The sequence below is a fragment of the Vigna angularis genome, chromosome 5 (genome assembly GCF_016808095.1).
Source record: "Vigna angularis cultivar LongXiaoDou No.4 chromosome 5, ASM1680809v1, whole genome shotgun sequence".
Classification (NCBI taxonomy): domain Eukaryota; kingdom Viridiplantae; phylum Streptophyta; class Magnoliopsida; order Fabales; family Fabaceae; genus Vigna; species Vigna angularis.
Window position 1 is genome coordinate 8775673 of NC_068974.1, and position 15090 is coordinate 8790762.

The window sequence follows — 15090 nt, forward strand, 5'->3', positions numbered from 1 at the left end:
ATGTTAAACCAAACCAACAAAGATTTATAAAAGGAGAAGTTTATTATATTTTTTTCTTTAGTAATGTGGATCTCAAGAACACAACCCAGGGCCTATGAGCGTAAGAAAATTTCCATGTAAGTTAAAAGAGAAGAAAAATGAAACTTCAAAAGGTAATGTGGATCTCAAGAACACAACCCAGGGCCTATTTTTTTCTTTAGTAATGTTAGTCTTCAGACTTTGTTTAATTAAATGAAACTTCAAAAGAGAAGAAAACATATATTTCAATGAAAAAATAATTAATTTATTCCCCAGGTACAAAAAATAATAAGTATGCTTTTGAAATAATAATATGATTTCTGTTTCAAAATTTAAATATTATATATACATAAATGAATTTATTTTATATAAAAAATGGTCTATTGATGCACTAACGTTTATTGCACACAGCGATAAAAGAAAAGCAAAATGTTTTAACAACATAACAAACCATTACCTAAAGATTATTCATCATTTTTCTGTCTGATTTTGTTTTTCTGTATGCCTTTTTCCATTGAATAGGTGCCATAAAATCAGATTCATAATCATTAGTCCCATTTATGACAAACTTGATGAACCTAGTTACCATCACTGCCCTCAAGAGAGAACAAAAGCTAAGAGAAAGTTCTTCGGCAAATTTGATTGGTATCAGTGTAACTGATCTGTGTCTGTTTTCTTTTTTTCAACAAGGAATGGTTTGAACATCATTAGTAATCCAAGTGCTTCAACCAAGTTCAGGACAAAGAACACCATGTGTGTCCCTGCAAATAAATGTATAACACTAAGCTCATAGTAATATAATGCAACTGGTAAAAGAACCAATACTCTTGATAACTACTTTTACATTATATTTAGTGTAGCTATAAAATAGTTTCTACTCAAACAGAGCAAAAGTTTAGACAAAGAATTCACATTTGATTTGATCCAAAACCATTAAAATAATCGAAATGTTATATCTGACCTTGTTAGCACTCAGATTAAAAGTAACAACATATTTTATGCTTTCTGAATGTGAAAAGAAAAACTTTTGACATATAAAGTTACAAAAAGAGTGTTCCCATATGTTATATATGAAAGAAAAACCAGAACAAATAAATTAGCTGATCATCACACCTGGGAGGAATGAAGCATTCATCCGCTTCTGTGACCAAGTTAATCTGCATTCACCATCATCATATCAGAAAATTAGAGATTGAAAGTATATGGATAAAAACAAAACTCTGCTAATGAAATAATATTCAACTGTTGAAGTGTTTGTTCAGAACTAGTTAAACTGGTAGTGCACAGCCAACCCACACAGACTAGCTATTTTGGTATGGTTCTTTCAATCATAGGAAAACTTACATTGTACCACCTGCAGCAGGGCCAATAGCATTGAATAGAGACATGCCTGTCATAACAATTCCATTAGCTGCACCTCTTTGGTGTTGTTCCTTTTTTTCAAATCAACATGTTAGATATATGCTCTCCACAATTTTATAGAATCAGAGGACAAATAATTATCCAAAAATTTACCACTGCTCGGTTTTGTAGAAGCATCAAACCGGTGGTAATGGTGACCTAGATAAAAATGAGTCCAATCAGTCAAATTTGTAGCATACAGAAACAATTCCGAATCAAGTAAACTGATCTACTGGATCTGCTATGTTCCAGTTCTCAAACTCGCTAATAAATTATTACAGAGGTGCACTTACAGATAGAATACTCCTTAGGATTGAAAAAATACTTAGCACTACGTATAGTGCTAAGCCTGACAACAGTGCTATGAAGGGGTAACTTTGCAAAAGAGGGATGGTTAATATCTGCATATGGACGCAAAGTAATAGGACATATTTCAAATAACCAAAGGTGAAATGAAATAACTGCCAGAATCAGATGAAAACTCACAGATGAGACGCGGGCAACAGAAATAGGTCCAGTAGCTTTTTCCACCAATGGATATATGCCAATTTGGTAAATGATAAGTGAAAGACCTGAACATTTTAGAAGTCAGTGAATAACATCTGTTGTGCAATACGAATATACAGATCAACACTATGTAAAAATTTTCACATTTTTGTGGCTGTCAAACCCAAAGTACATCTTTTATATGAAATATAGAATGGCAAGTGTTAAGGATTAGATTTTAACCTCAACTCAATCTTATAAAAGGGTGAAACATAGATATCTTGTGTGTATGAATAGATATTAATCAATGGTTTGATAACCACGTATCAGGTGCGGAACAATAAATCCAACAAACATTTTCCTATAATAGTTTGTATTTATCCCTTTGATACCGTGTTAAAAAATGAATTTTAAATTAAATTCAATCTTATAAAATCGGTTTGTAAAATGAAGTTTACAATCATTTATCTATTGTAGATTGTAGATTGATCTTATCCTAGTTGATGTAAAACTACCAACAATATATATATATATATATATATGCATGCCTGAAAAGATGTGCTCTCGTATTAAATCCAGTTTGACCAACCAATGTACAACTAAATTATAGTAACTTCTTCATATCAAAATAATTTTTACCATGTATGCACAAAAAATATATGATACCTGAGATGGCTATAACATTTTATACTTATGTGAAGTTTGTGAACCCAAGTCAGTAAAATTCAGCAAGACCAGTTAGAAAAATAGTTGCAAGCATCTATCATCTGGCCTAATGTAAACTTATAAAATTTGAGTCCAACAGTAATTAGAATCTATTGTTTTTTTCCAGAGATGCACCTGATATTGAAAGAACATTACCGACATCATCAGTAGTAAAATTTAAACCCCCAAGCCTTTGAGGACTAACAGCCCATAACGAGAAAACCTAAAGAAAGCAGGAAGGATGAATGTTGTTCACTTAGAAACACATGGAAAAAAGCAGGAAATATCCAAACAAGATATATAAGGACATGCATAGAAATTTTTTAACCTCATTGAGTATCATACCTCAAGATAAGCAACTTCAACAAGTGAGAAAATGCAATATGGAATGATAGATGACATTAATGGCCAATTAAGGAAGAGGTTTTCGTTCTTTTGGATCTTTTCAATGCCCCCACCACTGCTTCCATTTTCCAAAGCTTTTGCATCATCTATGGATTCATCACTACAATTGTGCTTGTGGAGTGTTTCCTGCAGGTATAAAAGGGTATAAGAAGCAAAGAAAAAGTGCAGATAAACTGAGAAAGGCATACACTAGAAGGATTTTTCATGATAAAATGTCATCCTTAAAATGTTGAAATAACATCCACCATACATAATAAAGAGGATAACAAAATGTTTAGTCAATGAAAACATATGAGGGATTGTAAGATACATACTGGAATCCAGATGCAGCCAATAGCTACTACAAATGCAAATGCTGATATTACAATGCAGGGTAGGAAGTATGGGAACCTGAAAAATGATTCATGTTTGGGAAAATGAAAATCAGCACATCATTATATGATAAAAGGGTAGAAAGAAAAAGGAGAGATGAAAATTGAATCCAAAATACTACTTACTTATCCCAAAAGGAATCCTTTGGAAATATTTGAGGGTACTTTTCTGCTGGCTACAATTAAGTTTTTCCAAAGTATTAGAAAATGAGATGAATTATTTCAAGGGTCTCTATTCCTCAACTAAATACAGAATTTGAGGTGTCAAAACAAATGTTAGAATATAAATAGTACCTGAGACAAATAGCCTCCCAGTGCTGGACCAATAATTAAACCTACGCCCCAAGCTGAACTTACCTAAACCCAAATCACAAATTCAATTACTAATGTGGAAAATCAGTTCTAAGAACTAGGTAGAATAGCTGGTGAAGCTTACTGTTGAGAGTCCAAAAGCTTGGTGTTCTTCTCGAAGAAGTTCAGTAGTATAGGCCTGTTGAATAAATAAGTTAGGAAAATAGATGTACTAATGGAAATTTGAATGAGATTGAACAAGCTAAATGTGCACAAATTCAAAATTGGTATCCAAGTACTTGTGGATGAAACTTGAAATTGGTAACTGTTTGGAGTGGAAAATATGATACCTTCACTGGTCCAATCAAACAATTTAAACTTCCCAGAAGAAACCTCACGATAAGAGCCATCCAAAAACTTGTGCTAAGAGCAAATAGTGTGTTGAAAATGACGCTGAAATCAAGTAATCATAGATGATTATTGGAAGCTTCAAAGCAAAACATAAAGAAAGCATCCAATTCATTGACTTATATACTTACACTGAAATAATTGATATAATTATAACAGGTTTTCGTCCAATGCGATCAGTTATAGTACCCCAAAATAAAGATGTCAAACATCTGCCAAGCATGTATACAGAACCTGCAACATTTTGTATCATGCAGACATCACAAATAAATCGCTTACAAGAATTGAAGACTTCAAAAAATGAAAATACTAGAAGTAATCTTACCCAAATAACCAGCATAAGAACTAATATCAGCTTCTGTTTTTGCAATATTAAAATCCCTTACCTGAAAATAAATTTTAAATCATTGAGGACATGTGCACCAACATAAAGTTAATCATTAATTAGTTTTATTTCTTGAGTAACTCATAACAAATAACAAAACAGGAGGAAGAACAATAACCAATTAAAAATTGACTTTGGCGCATTTAACAGTTGCATTTATCAGTCTTTAACAGTTCTAATTAAGGAGTCAGAATTACTTCTAAATTATGTAGATTGAACATTATGTAGTTCGTGAGAGTTAAACTCATTCTATTTCTGTCTAAATTAATAACCTCCTATTCAACATAGCTTAAATGCACCCTTTTCAACAATCGACAAACACAACTAAGAGAATAGTTATTGTGACAAAGATTTAAAAGAAAAATTATGTAACCAATTATTTATATTATATATAAAACTGCTGAAACAATGACTGGATAACTATGTATTCAGACAACTTCCAACAGTGTCGCAAAACCATCCTTTACATCGAGTGAAAATGTTACAGTAAACCCTTTAAACTCACCATGAAATAAACGAATGGAAAGACGGATGATAGTGGCAATGCTGTACAGAACAGAAGAAAATGACAGCATTAAAACACAGATTTCATTCAAAACACTAAAATCAAAAGTCCCATAAATGGTATTAATATATTGAAACTAAAAATTACTCATGATGGTAAGGAACTAGTTTAGAAAAATCTACTACAAATACGTCTAATACACATGCAGAAAACGACAACGGATAAATCCTCAAAACTCTGTTTTTTTAACCGATATAGCCATATTTTGGACATAAATTAGGAAAATAGTCAAATTTAAAGAAGTCGTGGGAGAGACACGACTTCCACATAGTATTGAACCTCAGAATGAATTTCATGTGATATAATTTATTATAATACATGCTTAATCCATTACATTCATTATAAAAATTCAAACTCACACCACACTTCATATTAATGCAGACAGCCTCACCAAGGTTTGAGAGAGTTCGACCAAAGTTTAATACAGTTCGGTCTATGTCTCATACAATACTGCTAAGGTCGGGCACAACTCAGTCATGATCTGATATAGTTCATTCAAAATCTGATATAACTCGACCAAGGTTTGATAAAGTTCAGTTAATATACGAACAGCTCGGCCAAGTTGTATGTATCAAACCTTGGTCGAGCTGTCACAAACTTTGGTCGAGCTGTGTCAGACCTTGGTCATATCAGACCTTGGTCATATCAGATCTTGGTCAAACTGTATCAGACCAGTATGTATGATAATTGATTGGATAATGATACTTTTTAAGACCGATGACTTTCACTTTCTAATTGATTGGATAATGATAATTGATTACATCACATATGAAAGTTGTTCTAAAGATGGTTATCGAAAGTCATGCGGGGACATGTGACATTTTTATTTGAAATCGTGTGGAGACTACACAAGACACGTCTATTTCCGTAATTTTTCAAATTAGTATATTTTTTTAATGAAAGTATGAGATTTGCCTATTTTTTTAATGAAAGTATGAGATTTGCCTATTTTTTTAATTAAAGTATGAGATTTGCCTATTTTTTTTAATTAAAGTATGAGATTTGCCTATGTAGATAAAAAAACACCCTGAAAACTCAAACAACTGAAAAGTCACTTAAACATTTTGACCAATACAATTTTTCATCCCATAAAATAAGAAAAACAAAATACTTTAACACATTTTACACAGTATTTTCACTCTTTCATTAAAAAAAAACATGGGAAATGAATGTAAGAACCTACCAATCACCCTAAGAGTTGACCTTTTTCCTGTTTTTCTTCAGGAATGAACTGAAGTTTTTAGAATGTGTATGAGTTGCGCTACAAGATTTGAGAGACTAAAAGTTCTAACAAGAAAACTGTTGGATTTGAATCAATAATAAGAATAAAAGACAATAACTTGAAAAAGAAAGAACTTTTATTCAAACGGTTAGAAAAATACAGTGTAGTTACTATACACATAAAGTTCTTTTATGTAGAGAACCTAAGAAACAGAAACGGTCGTTTAACACAGTTAAGCTAAACGTCGTTTAATAAGTGCGTTGGAATAAAGCTCCAGTAATAGATGTGATATGTTTTTGTCTTGTGTTCTTTTCAGTAAAGGAATGACTTGAGAGCCAATGAACACAAAATGCAGAAGCAACTTTTCTAGTATACAGTGAAAAGAGAGTGAAATGCTTACAAGCACAGAGCACGAGCATCCACACGACGAAAAGCTTTGTGAAGAGTACAGAACGTCCCTCACTCAACTCTTTCGCTTCATCCACTTTACAACCGGGGCAGTTCTCGTAGTATTTCTTCTTCTTCTTCTCCAACAATGGCCGTTCAACATTCGTCTCTTCCATGTTTCTGAGATAACCCCACCACTGGTTTCTCTGTGCTCCCTTTTTCCTACACATTTTACATACAGCATAATTCAAACCCAGAAAAGATCATCGTTTCGTAACAGTCACTTTTTCTTCAAGCTCATATCGAATAACAGACATAGGTTGAGGAAACAAACATACACACAACCAAAGAGAACACTCTCGGACCTCGTTGTAGGTTTTGCGGTGCAAGAATGAACATCATCACAAGTCCTTCTTTATACTCTAAAAGTAATTAGGAATTGTATAAGAGGTAAAAAATTGAAACTTCAAATATTTAATTTTTCTAATTTTAAAACAAAGTAAATTTTTCTTTTCTTCCATTTCTCACAGTCTTTCTCTTTCTCTTTCTCTAGGTGATGCAATAAGGAAAAAAATATTTTTTTTTTCTTCCCATCAATTACTTAAGAAAAAAATGAAAAAACACGGAAAGTCTTCTAAGCAACAACAAATGACAACCAATTATCGGCTTTGACATGACGAAAAGTTTTACGCTATCTACGATAGACAAGACAACAATAGCTTAGAAAAGATTCACAATATTTTAAAGAGAAATTATGTGAAGGTCTTAGCAAAATTTATTGGAATCAGTGTGACTAATCCAACGGTGTTCTCCAACCGTTAGGTTGTTGTCCTCTTTTCGAGAAGGAAAGGTTTGAATATCATTAACGTTCCAACTACTCCAACGGTGTTCATGACAAAGAACACCAGGTGGCTGCAATTTATGTACAACAATAACTGAATCAATTCTATGCATTTTCTTTGGATCAATTTTTCCATAAACTCCATATACAAAAATATAGGGAACAACTAAAATTTATGTTTACATAAACTAAAATTAAATAACACTTTAAGTAATTTGTTGAAGCTTTCATATAATTTTCTTATTATTTTATATTTTTAACTTACGTATAAAGTAATTTTAAAAGCTAGCTTTGTTTTAATTCTCTTTTTCGGAAGGGCGTGTGAAAAAATCATCTAAACAAACATTAGTTTACCTAAAAAATATATTTTAAAAATGATAATAATTTAAAAATAATACAATTTGATTGTTTTAATATTAAAAAGTTTTAATATGAATGGTTTGGTTACAAAAGAAGCTTTATTATTTTAAAACATACTATCTTTATAAAAATCACTCTTTTAGAATTTTTTAACTTTTCTTTAAAAGTTCTTTCTCTCTACTTTTCTGGTATTTATGCCAAATGATAGCAATCTCGTTAACTAGATTGGGCCAAAGTATGAAGAGGCATGAAGGTGAAGAAACAAGGTGGTAAAAGCGAGTTTAGGCTCATGCCGAGTTGAATTAATGATAATAAGATGATGTTTGATGGTGCTCTAAGAGATAGGTCAACTTTAGAGGAAGGTGGTTAGAGGAGATCACATGAGATGCTCTAGCTTTTAGATGATAATAGCATAACATTATTCAAATTCAAATGTGAATACAAAAGGGGAAGACACCTTTATTTATAAGCTAAAAATGTCTTCAATTTGTACAAACAAAACCTAAAAACTAAAATTTGGCTATCTTGTAGAACAAGATGAAAATCCCCTCCATTAAGAGGAGGACATGTGGTCATTACCTATGGTAAATCCTCTTCAATCCTAGATTGACATATGGAAACTATTTATGGAAAATCTTCTCCAATGAAAGCATGACACATGGTCACACTCACATAGGTGGGACGTCACACACTCTTATTCACCAAACTAGGTTAAAACTTCAACCACATAGTCAACACAAGCTCATGGATGTTCACTTTGGGTCAACATTGGGCCTTAACCTTGTTGACCCACGTGATCTAAAAACCTACACTACTTGATCCAAAATATAAGGTCCAAATTAAATCCTACACTACAAATGCGTCTAATACATAAGTAGAAAGCGACATCAAATAAATATTCAAAACTCAGTGTTTTTTTACCAATATAGGCATATTTTGGACATAAATTAGGAAAATAGAAAATTTAAAGAAGTCGTGTGAGACACACGACTTCTACACAACATTGAAAAGTTAAACTTATTAGTCCTCAAAATGAATTTTATGTGATGTAATCGATTATAATACATAGAATTTTATGTGATTAGTCCTCAAAAGTTAGAGATCAAAGATCGATGATCGAAGTTCAAGGATCGAGGATTGAGGATTGAGGATCGAGTAATTCAGTACGATTGAATTGTTTATGTTAGAACTTAGAAGTCATTATGAGAACCAACAACTTTCACTTTTGTTAGCAAAAGTCATGTAGGGACATATGACGTTTTTCATTTGAAGTCATGTAGGGACATACAACCTTTTCATTTAAAGTCGTGTAGGGACAATATGACTTAATCTATATTTGTAATTTTTTTCAAATTTGTTTATTTTCATAATTTATGTATTATATTTTCCTATATAGATAAAAAAACATGAAAACTCAAACAAATGAAAAGTCACTTAAACAATTGTACCAATACAATTTTTCATCCCATAAAATAACAAAAAAAACTACTTTAACACATTTAAAACATTATTTTCACTCTTTTATTAAAAATACATGGCAATTGAATGTAGGTACCTACCAATCTCTATAAAATATATCTAAGCATTAAGAGAAAGATCAATCACTGACCTTAAGAATTGATCTTTTTCCTATTTTTCTTTGAGAAAAGAAAAAGGATAAACTGAAGTTTTTAGTATGTGTATGAGTTACCCTAGGTTTTGATGTGGTCAGGAGATGCGGAAATAGAAAATGCAAATCTGAGAAGAGAATGTGAGTGACGAAGTGATTATGTGAGTGAAAGAGGCTTACTGTGATGAAGTGGTGAAGAGAGCTTCGAAGAAAATGCAAATGAAGCTGTGGCTAAGGCGTGATGGAATGAAGAATGTGTTTCTGATGCGGAGAGGTGAAAATGTGAGAAGCTGACGCTTGCGCTATGGAGACATGGCTGAGGCACGCACGAGAAGTTGAAGATGTGGCAGCGGAGTAATGGTTTAGAGTGGAGGATGAGAGAAAATGTAAGCACCGTGGAAATGGAAAATGGAAGTGAGAGAGTGTGCTTGGAAGGTGGCTAGAGGGAGTCTTTGGACTCTCTAGCTTGACTTTCAAGGAGAATTATTCTGATTTCAGAGACATAATTCTCATTCATGTCAAAAGTGCCAATTACAATACATGAGTTGGGTATTTATAGTAACTCATGCTCCTTAATAGCTAAGCTATGAAAGGTAAAAATACAAAAGGAGGACTACGTCAAGCAGGATTCCATCAAGTTAGTAGAAATGTTGTGGTTGATTAAGCTAAATCTTGGTGTTGGGAATCAATTAAGCAGAAAACAACATTTATTGTCATTGATTATGAATCTGGTGTAGTGCAACCATATACATGTAATCAAGAAACTAATATGTGAAGATCATCTAGAACAACCCAATTACCTCCTTATTTGAAGGATTATGAGTTGTTCTATGATGCTACAGTTACAACATAAGGGAATTTTGTACACTATGCTCTAACAACAAAAGTTGAACCCATCGAGTTTTAACAAGCCATTATAGATAAGAGATGACAGAAGGCAATGCAAGAGGAAATTGAGTCTATTGAAAAAAATCAGACATGGGAATTGACTGATTTACCTTCAAATAAGAAGCCAATAACATTAAAGTGGATCTCTAAGTCAAAAATAAACCCATAAGGTGTTGTTGTAAGATACAAAGCCAGGTTGGTTGCTAAAGGATTTCTATAGAATGCTAGAATAGATTATGGGGAAGTTTTTGCTCCTGTAGCAACGGTTGACATAATCAGGTTGGTAGTGTCTTTAGCAACTAAATTTCATTAGTCTTTGCATCAATTAGATGTGAAATCTACTTTCGTAAATGGTAAACTAGAAGGGGAGATTTGAGATCAAATGGCAGCAACACAAGGTGTATAAGCTGAGAAAGACTCTTTATGGGCTTAAACAAGCCCCAAGGGCCTGGAACTAGAGAATTGATGGCTTCATACATAGTATTGGGTTTGAGAAATGTGTTTCAGAACATGGGTTGTATGTGTAGTGTTGTCAAAATAAAGGCAACCAGAAAAGTTGATAGTTTGCCTGTATGTTGATGATCTCCTAATTACTGGAAGTAGCGAGGAGTTAATCTCTAATTTCAAAATCCAAATGCTAAAGGAGTTTGAGATGAGTGATTTGGGAAGGCTTAGCTACTTTCTTGGGATCAAATTCACTGAGACTATGTGTGGAATTGTGATGCATCAATCAAGGTATGTTTTAGACTTGTTAAAAAGGTTTGACATGCTAAATTGCAATGATGCCAACACCCAGTAGAATTGGGATTAAGGTTGGAAAAGGAGCTAGAGGATAAGGTTGTAGATCCTACAACTTATAGCAAAATTGTTGGGAGTCCGAGATATCTTTATAACACCAGACTAGATTTGAGTTACAGTGTTGGAGTGATAAGTAGGTACATGGAATGCCCAATGATATCACTGTTAAATGGAACCAAACGTATTCTAAGGTATCTATAGGGAACACACTCCTATGGGATACTTTTAGGTAGAGGAAAAACTGGAAAAGAAGTACAAATCACTTCTTCTTTAGATGCAGATTGGTGTGGAGATAAATGGGATAGAAGAAGCACAACTAGGTATATCATCTTCATTGAAGGGTCTCATATCTCATGGAGCTCAAGAAAAGAGTCTGTGGTTGATCTATCTTCATGTGAGGCAAAGTATATAGTTGATTGTGAAGCTACGTGTCAGGCAGCTTGACTGGTTTCTTTGATGGAAGGGTTGAAGGTTGAGTTAGCTGGAAAAGTGAGACTGCTTGTGGACAATAAGTTAGCCATTGATCTAGCAAAGCATCCTACACCTCATGGGAGGAGTAAGCATATTGAAACCATATTCCACTACATCAAAGAACATGTTAGTATTCGAAAGCTAGAGGTGATACACTACAGATCCGAAGACCAACTCGCAGATATACTCACCAAAGCTCTAAAAGGAAAGTGCTTTCTAAACCTAAGAAAGCTAATCGGTGTCGTGAAAGTTGACACCTTTGGAGATCGTGCGAAAGGGTGTTTAAAACCCTAGGTTTCATCGGTGAAAGGAGGTTTGCTCGAATAAAGGGGTTTCTTGTCTCATCGGTGAAAGGGGTTTACTCGAAGAAGGGCATTTTCTGATTTCAATCGGTGAAAAGTGTTTGTTTCATTGGAGAAGAAGGGTTTTTCAAATTCAACCGGTGAAAGGAGTTTCTTTTCTTGAGAGAAAGGGGATTTCAATTTTGATTAGGGTTTTGATTTAGAGAGGAGTCTTGAGTTGTAAATAAAATCAAGGCTTAATTACCTACTTAGTCCCCATGTTCGGAGGTAATTTGCTGTTTAGTACCCGGTTTTAAAAATGTAGCCATTTGATACCTATGTTTTGAAATTTGTATCAATTGAATCCTTCCCACTTAACGCCGTTATAAATCTAACGTTTTTCTGACATCAACTTTGAATTGTGGACGAGCGGTTGTGGACGAGCGTCCTCTTAGTGGACGAGCATCGTTGGACGAGCGTCCTCTTCTGCCTGACTGGGCGTTCACTTCGCTGGACGAGCGTCCTCTTCTGCCTGACTGGGCGTTCGCTTCGCTGGACGAGCGTCCTCTTCTGCCTGACTGGGCGTTCGCTTCGCTGGACGAGCGTCCACTGAACGTACTTGCGTCCACAAGGCGAGCGTTATCAATTGCTCATCCACTAAGAGGACGCTCGTCCACTACCGCTCGTCCACAATTCAAAGTTGATGTCAGAAAAACGTTAGATTTATAACGGCGTTAAGTGGGTAGGATTCAATTGATACAAATTTCAAAACATAGGTATCAAATGCCTACATTTTTAAAACCGGGTACTAAACAACAAATTACCTCCGAACATGGGGACTAAGTAGGTAATTAAGCCTAAAATCAATTTTAAATTAACATTTCATGTATAAATTTGTATTCTACTTTTAGAAATAAAAATATACACAAGAGTATACAATTTACCTTGTTGGGGTGCTTTCGCTGAGTCTCGACCTCCCTCTCTGCTTCTGTTCTCAGCTCTCTCTCTCTCTCTTCCTTGGTAGTTTTCCCTCTTTCTCTCTCTGAAACCTAGTGATGTCAAAATGAGTTCTAACCTACGAGCGAACCCAACTCACCACGGGTTTGAGCCGGGTTGGGTTTTAAAAAAATGTAATTTTTTTATGCGGGTTAGTTTTCAACCCGACTAACTTAGAACCCGGCTCATCCAGGTTGAAACCGTGGTGAGCCGGGTTGGCTCACCAACTCACCTAATTTAATTTAATTATTTATTATTTTGTGTTTCAATATTATTAGTTAGCATTCTTTTTATTATATTGTATATGGGGATAAAAAAATTGTTGAAAATATTATAGATTTATCTATTCAAGACTCTAATATTATAAATGGACAAGTGATACAAAAATTATCAATATTTCAAACTTATTTGTTCCCCTTTTGTGTTTGTTTTTGGATTACACTTGAATTGTATAACAATTTTTTATTTATTTTGAATTTTCTTTAGAGTTTAACATCATTTTAGGGGGAAATTTATTTAGATTTGAATTAAAAAACTAATAAAGAAATTTAGTTTAACCTACCAACCTGTAGTGGGTCGAGCTTGATAGGAATGTAGAGAAAAACTAATAGAGATACAAAAGGATTTTTAATAGCAAAGGAAGCAAAAACAGAATTGTGTTTTTATTGAAATTTATGTATCTGAAGCAATGTATATTTATACAGTGTGACAGCAAGGTAACTGTACTAAAAACTAATTCAGTTAACAACTTGAGTTATACATTTAACACTCCACGTTAATTCAAGCTGTTCTGAAATACTTCAATCTCCTTCCTAAGAAACTCAAATCTGTCAGGCTTGAGTGCTTTTGTGAAAAGGTCTGCTAGTTGAAACTCAGTCTTGCGATAAGCTAGTTCAACTTTGCCTTTATTCATCATGTCTCTCAAAAAATGAGTTTGCTTCTTCCGTGACTCACGGGATTCCTTGCCAAGTTTATGGCAGACGTGTTATCCATTCTTAGCTGGATAGAATTCTCCTTGAGTATTTTTAACTCTTTTAACAACTAACTTAACCAAATTCCTTGACACGCTGCATAACATCTAGGTATGTATTCTTCTTCACAACTTGATAAAGCAACAACAGATTGCTTCTTAGAGCACCACGAAATAGGTGCTTCATTTAGGAAAAATATGTTCCTAGATGTGCTTTTCCTCTCAACATGATTTGCACCATAATCAAAATCAGCATAACCAATAAACTTCAGTTCATCCTCCCGCAAACCATATGGAAACAGAAATCCATAGTTAGCAGTCCCTTTAATGTATCTTAATATGCGTTTGGCAGCCAGCATATGGCTCTTCTTTGGATTTCCCATGAAACGACTTAGCAGACCTACACTAAACATTAAATCTGGCCTACTGTTGCATAAAAAGCGCAATGATCCAACAATCTGTTTGTAAGTTTTCTCGTTCACCCTTTGTTTATCTTTTCTCCTCTAGCATGACAACATACCAGTATGCTCCAAGCTTCTTTCACCGTAGTAGCATTTTGTATCTCTTTCAAAATGCATATCATCCACGCATTAATGGATTATCACTTTTCAATTTTATTATATACACCCATACCATTCTGCTAAACTCATCAACAAAGGTAATGAAATACCTATTTCCAGCCAAGGTAGACACTTTCAGGGGGCCACATATGTCAGAGTGTACCACCTCAAGACACTCTTTGGATCTCATCTCCAATCTTTTTTGAAACGGTCTTCTAGTTTGCTTTCCTACAATGCAAGATTCACACACATTTCCTAGTATGCTGATATATGGTATTCCAGAAACAAAACCTTTCTCACTCAGCTGCTTTAGGTCCCTAAAATTCAAATGGCCAAATCTTAAGTGCCATTTCCAGTTTCCTAGTTCGGTTTTTAGAATTCTTACTCTTCAAGATCAATCTCTTGTTTTTGTCGAACACCTCTACTTTGTCATGATTTCCCATAACTATAGTGAAGCCTTTTTCTACCAGTTGACCAAGACTCAATAAATTGCGTCTCATTGCTGGCACCAGTAGAACATTTTCTATGATTGCATGTGAGCCATCTTTCCTTTTTATAACAACATTTCCCATTCCTTCTACCTCTAATATGTTGTCATTTGCAAATTTCACTTTGCTTTTCTTTGATTAATCCAAACTTACTAGCCATCCTCTCTTGCAGGTCATATGATTC

At 34.0% G+C, this 15090-nt stretch overlaps 2 protein-coding genes across 6 annotated transcripts; both read right to left on the reverse strand.

The window, feature by feature from the left end:
- Nucleotides 1–401: 401 nt before the first annotated feature.
- Nucleotides 402–7390, reverse strand: LOC108339798 (protein ZINC INDUCED FACILITATOR 1). Of its 5 annotated transcripts, XM_017577008.2 has the most exons (18): nucleotides 6983–7390; nucleotides 6658–6866; nucleotides 4976–5016; nucleotides 4411–4471; nucleotides 4217–4319; nucleotides 4028–4130; nucleotides 3823–3876; nucleotides 3681–3743; nucleotides 3513–3562; nucleotides 3330–3405; nucleotides 2956–3141; nucleotides 2746–2833; nucleotides 1906–1991; nucleotides 1713–1820; nucleotides 1534–1578; nucleotides 1363–1451; nucleotides 1132–1175; nucleotides 402–779 (listed from the first exon to the last, which is right to left on the reverse strand). In XM_017577008.2, the coding sequence occupies exons 2-18, from the start codon at nucleotides 6818–6820 to the stop codon at nucleotides 667–669; spliced, it is 1473 nt and encodes a 490-aa protein (XP_017432497.1). In that variant the 5' UTR covers nucleotides 6821–6866; nucleotides 6983–7390; the 3' UTR covers nucleotides 402–666. The 5 variants fall into 5 exon arrangements, with proteins under 5 accessions (XP_017432497.1, XP_017432495.1, XP_052734557.1 ...); XM_017577006.2 differs by lacking the exon at nucleotides 6983–7390 and having other exon boundaries at nucleotides 6658–6963; XM_052878597.1 differs by lacking the exons at nucleotides 6658–6866; nucleotides 6983–7390 and adding an exon at nucleotides 5427–5503.
- Nucleotides 7391–13929: 6539 nt separating this feature from the next.
- LOC128196615 (secreted RxLR effector protein 161-like) lies at nucleotides 13930–14241 on the reverse strand. The gene has a single exon (XM_052878100.1). It carries the CDS (start codon nucleotides 14239–14241, stop codon nucleotides 13930–13932), a length of 312 nt encoding a protein of 103 aa, XP_052734060.1.
- Between the last annotated feature and the right edge of the window lie 849 nt (nucleotides 14242–15090).

Coding starts and splice junctions, on each gene's coding strand:
- LOC128196615 (XM_052878100.1), bottom strand. CDS start 14,241: ATGGGAAATCCAAAGAAGAGCCATATGCTGGCTGCCAAACGCATATTA.
- LOC108339798 (XM_017577006.2), bottom strand. CDS start 6,874: ATGTGTAGGAAAAAGGGAGCACAGAGAAACCAGTGGTGGGGTTATCTC. Junction 1,452..1,533: donor TTCTACAAAACCGAGCAGTG/GTAAATTTTTGG, acceptor TTTGAAAAAAAG/GAACAACACCAAAGAGGTGC. Junction 1,176..1,362: donor CCTGCTGCAGGTGGTACAAT/GTAAGTTTTCCT, acceptor TGGTGAATGCAG/ATTAACTTGGTCACAGAAGC.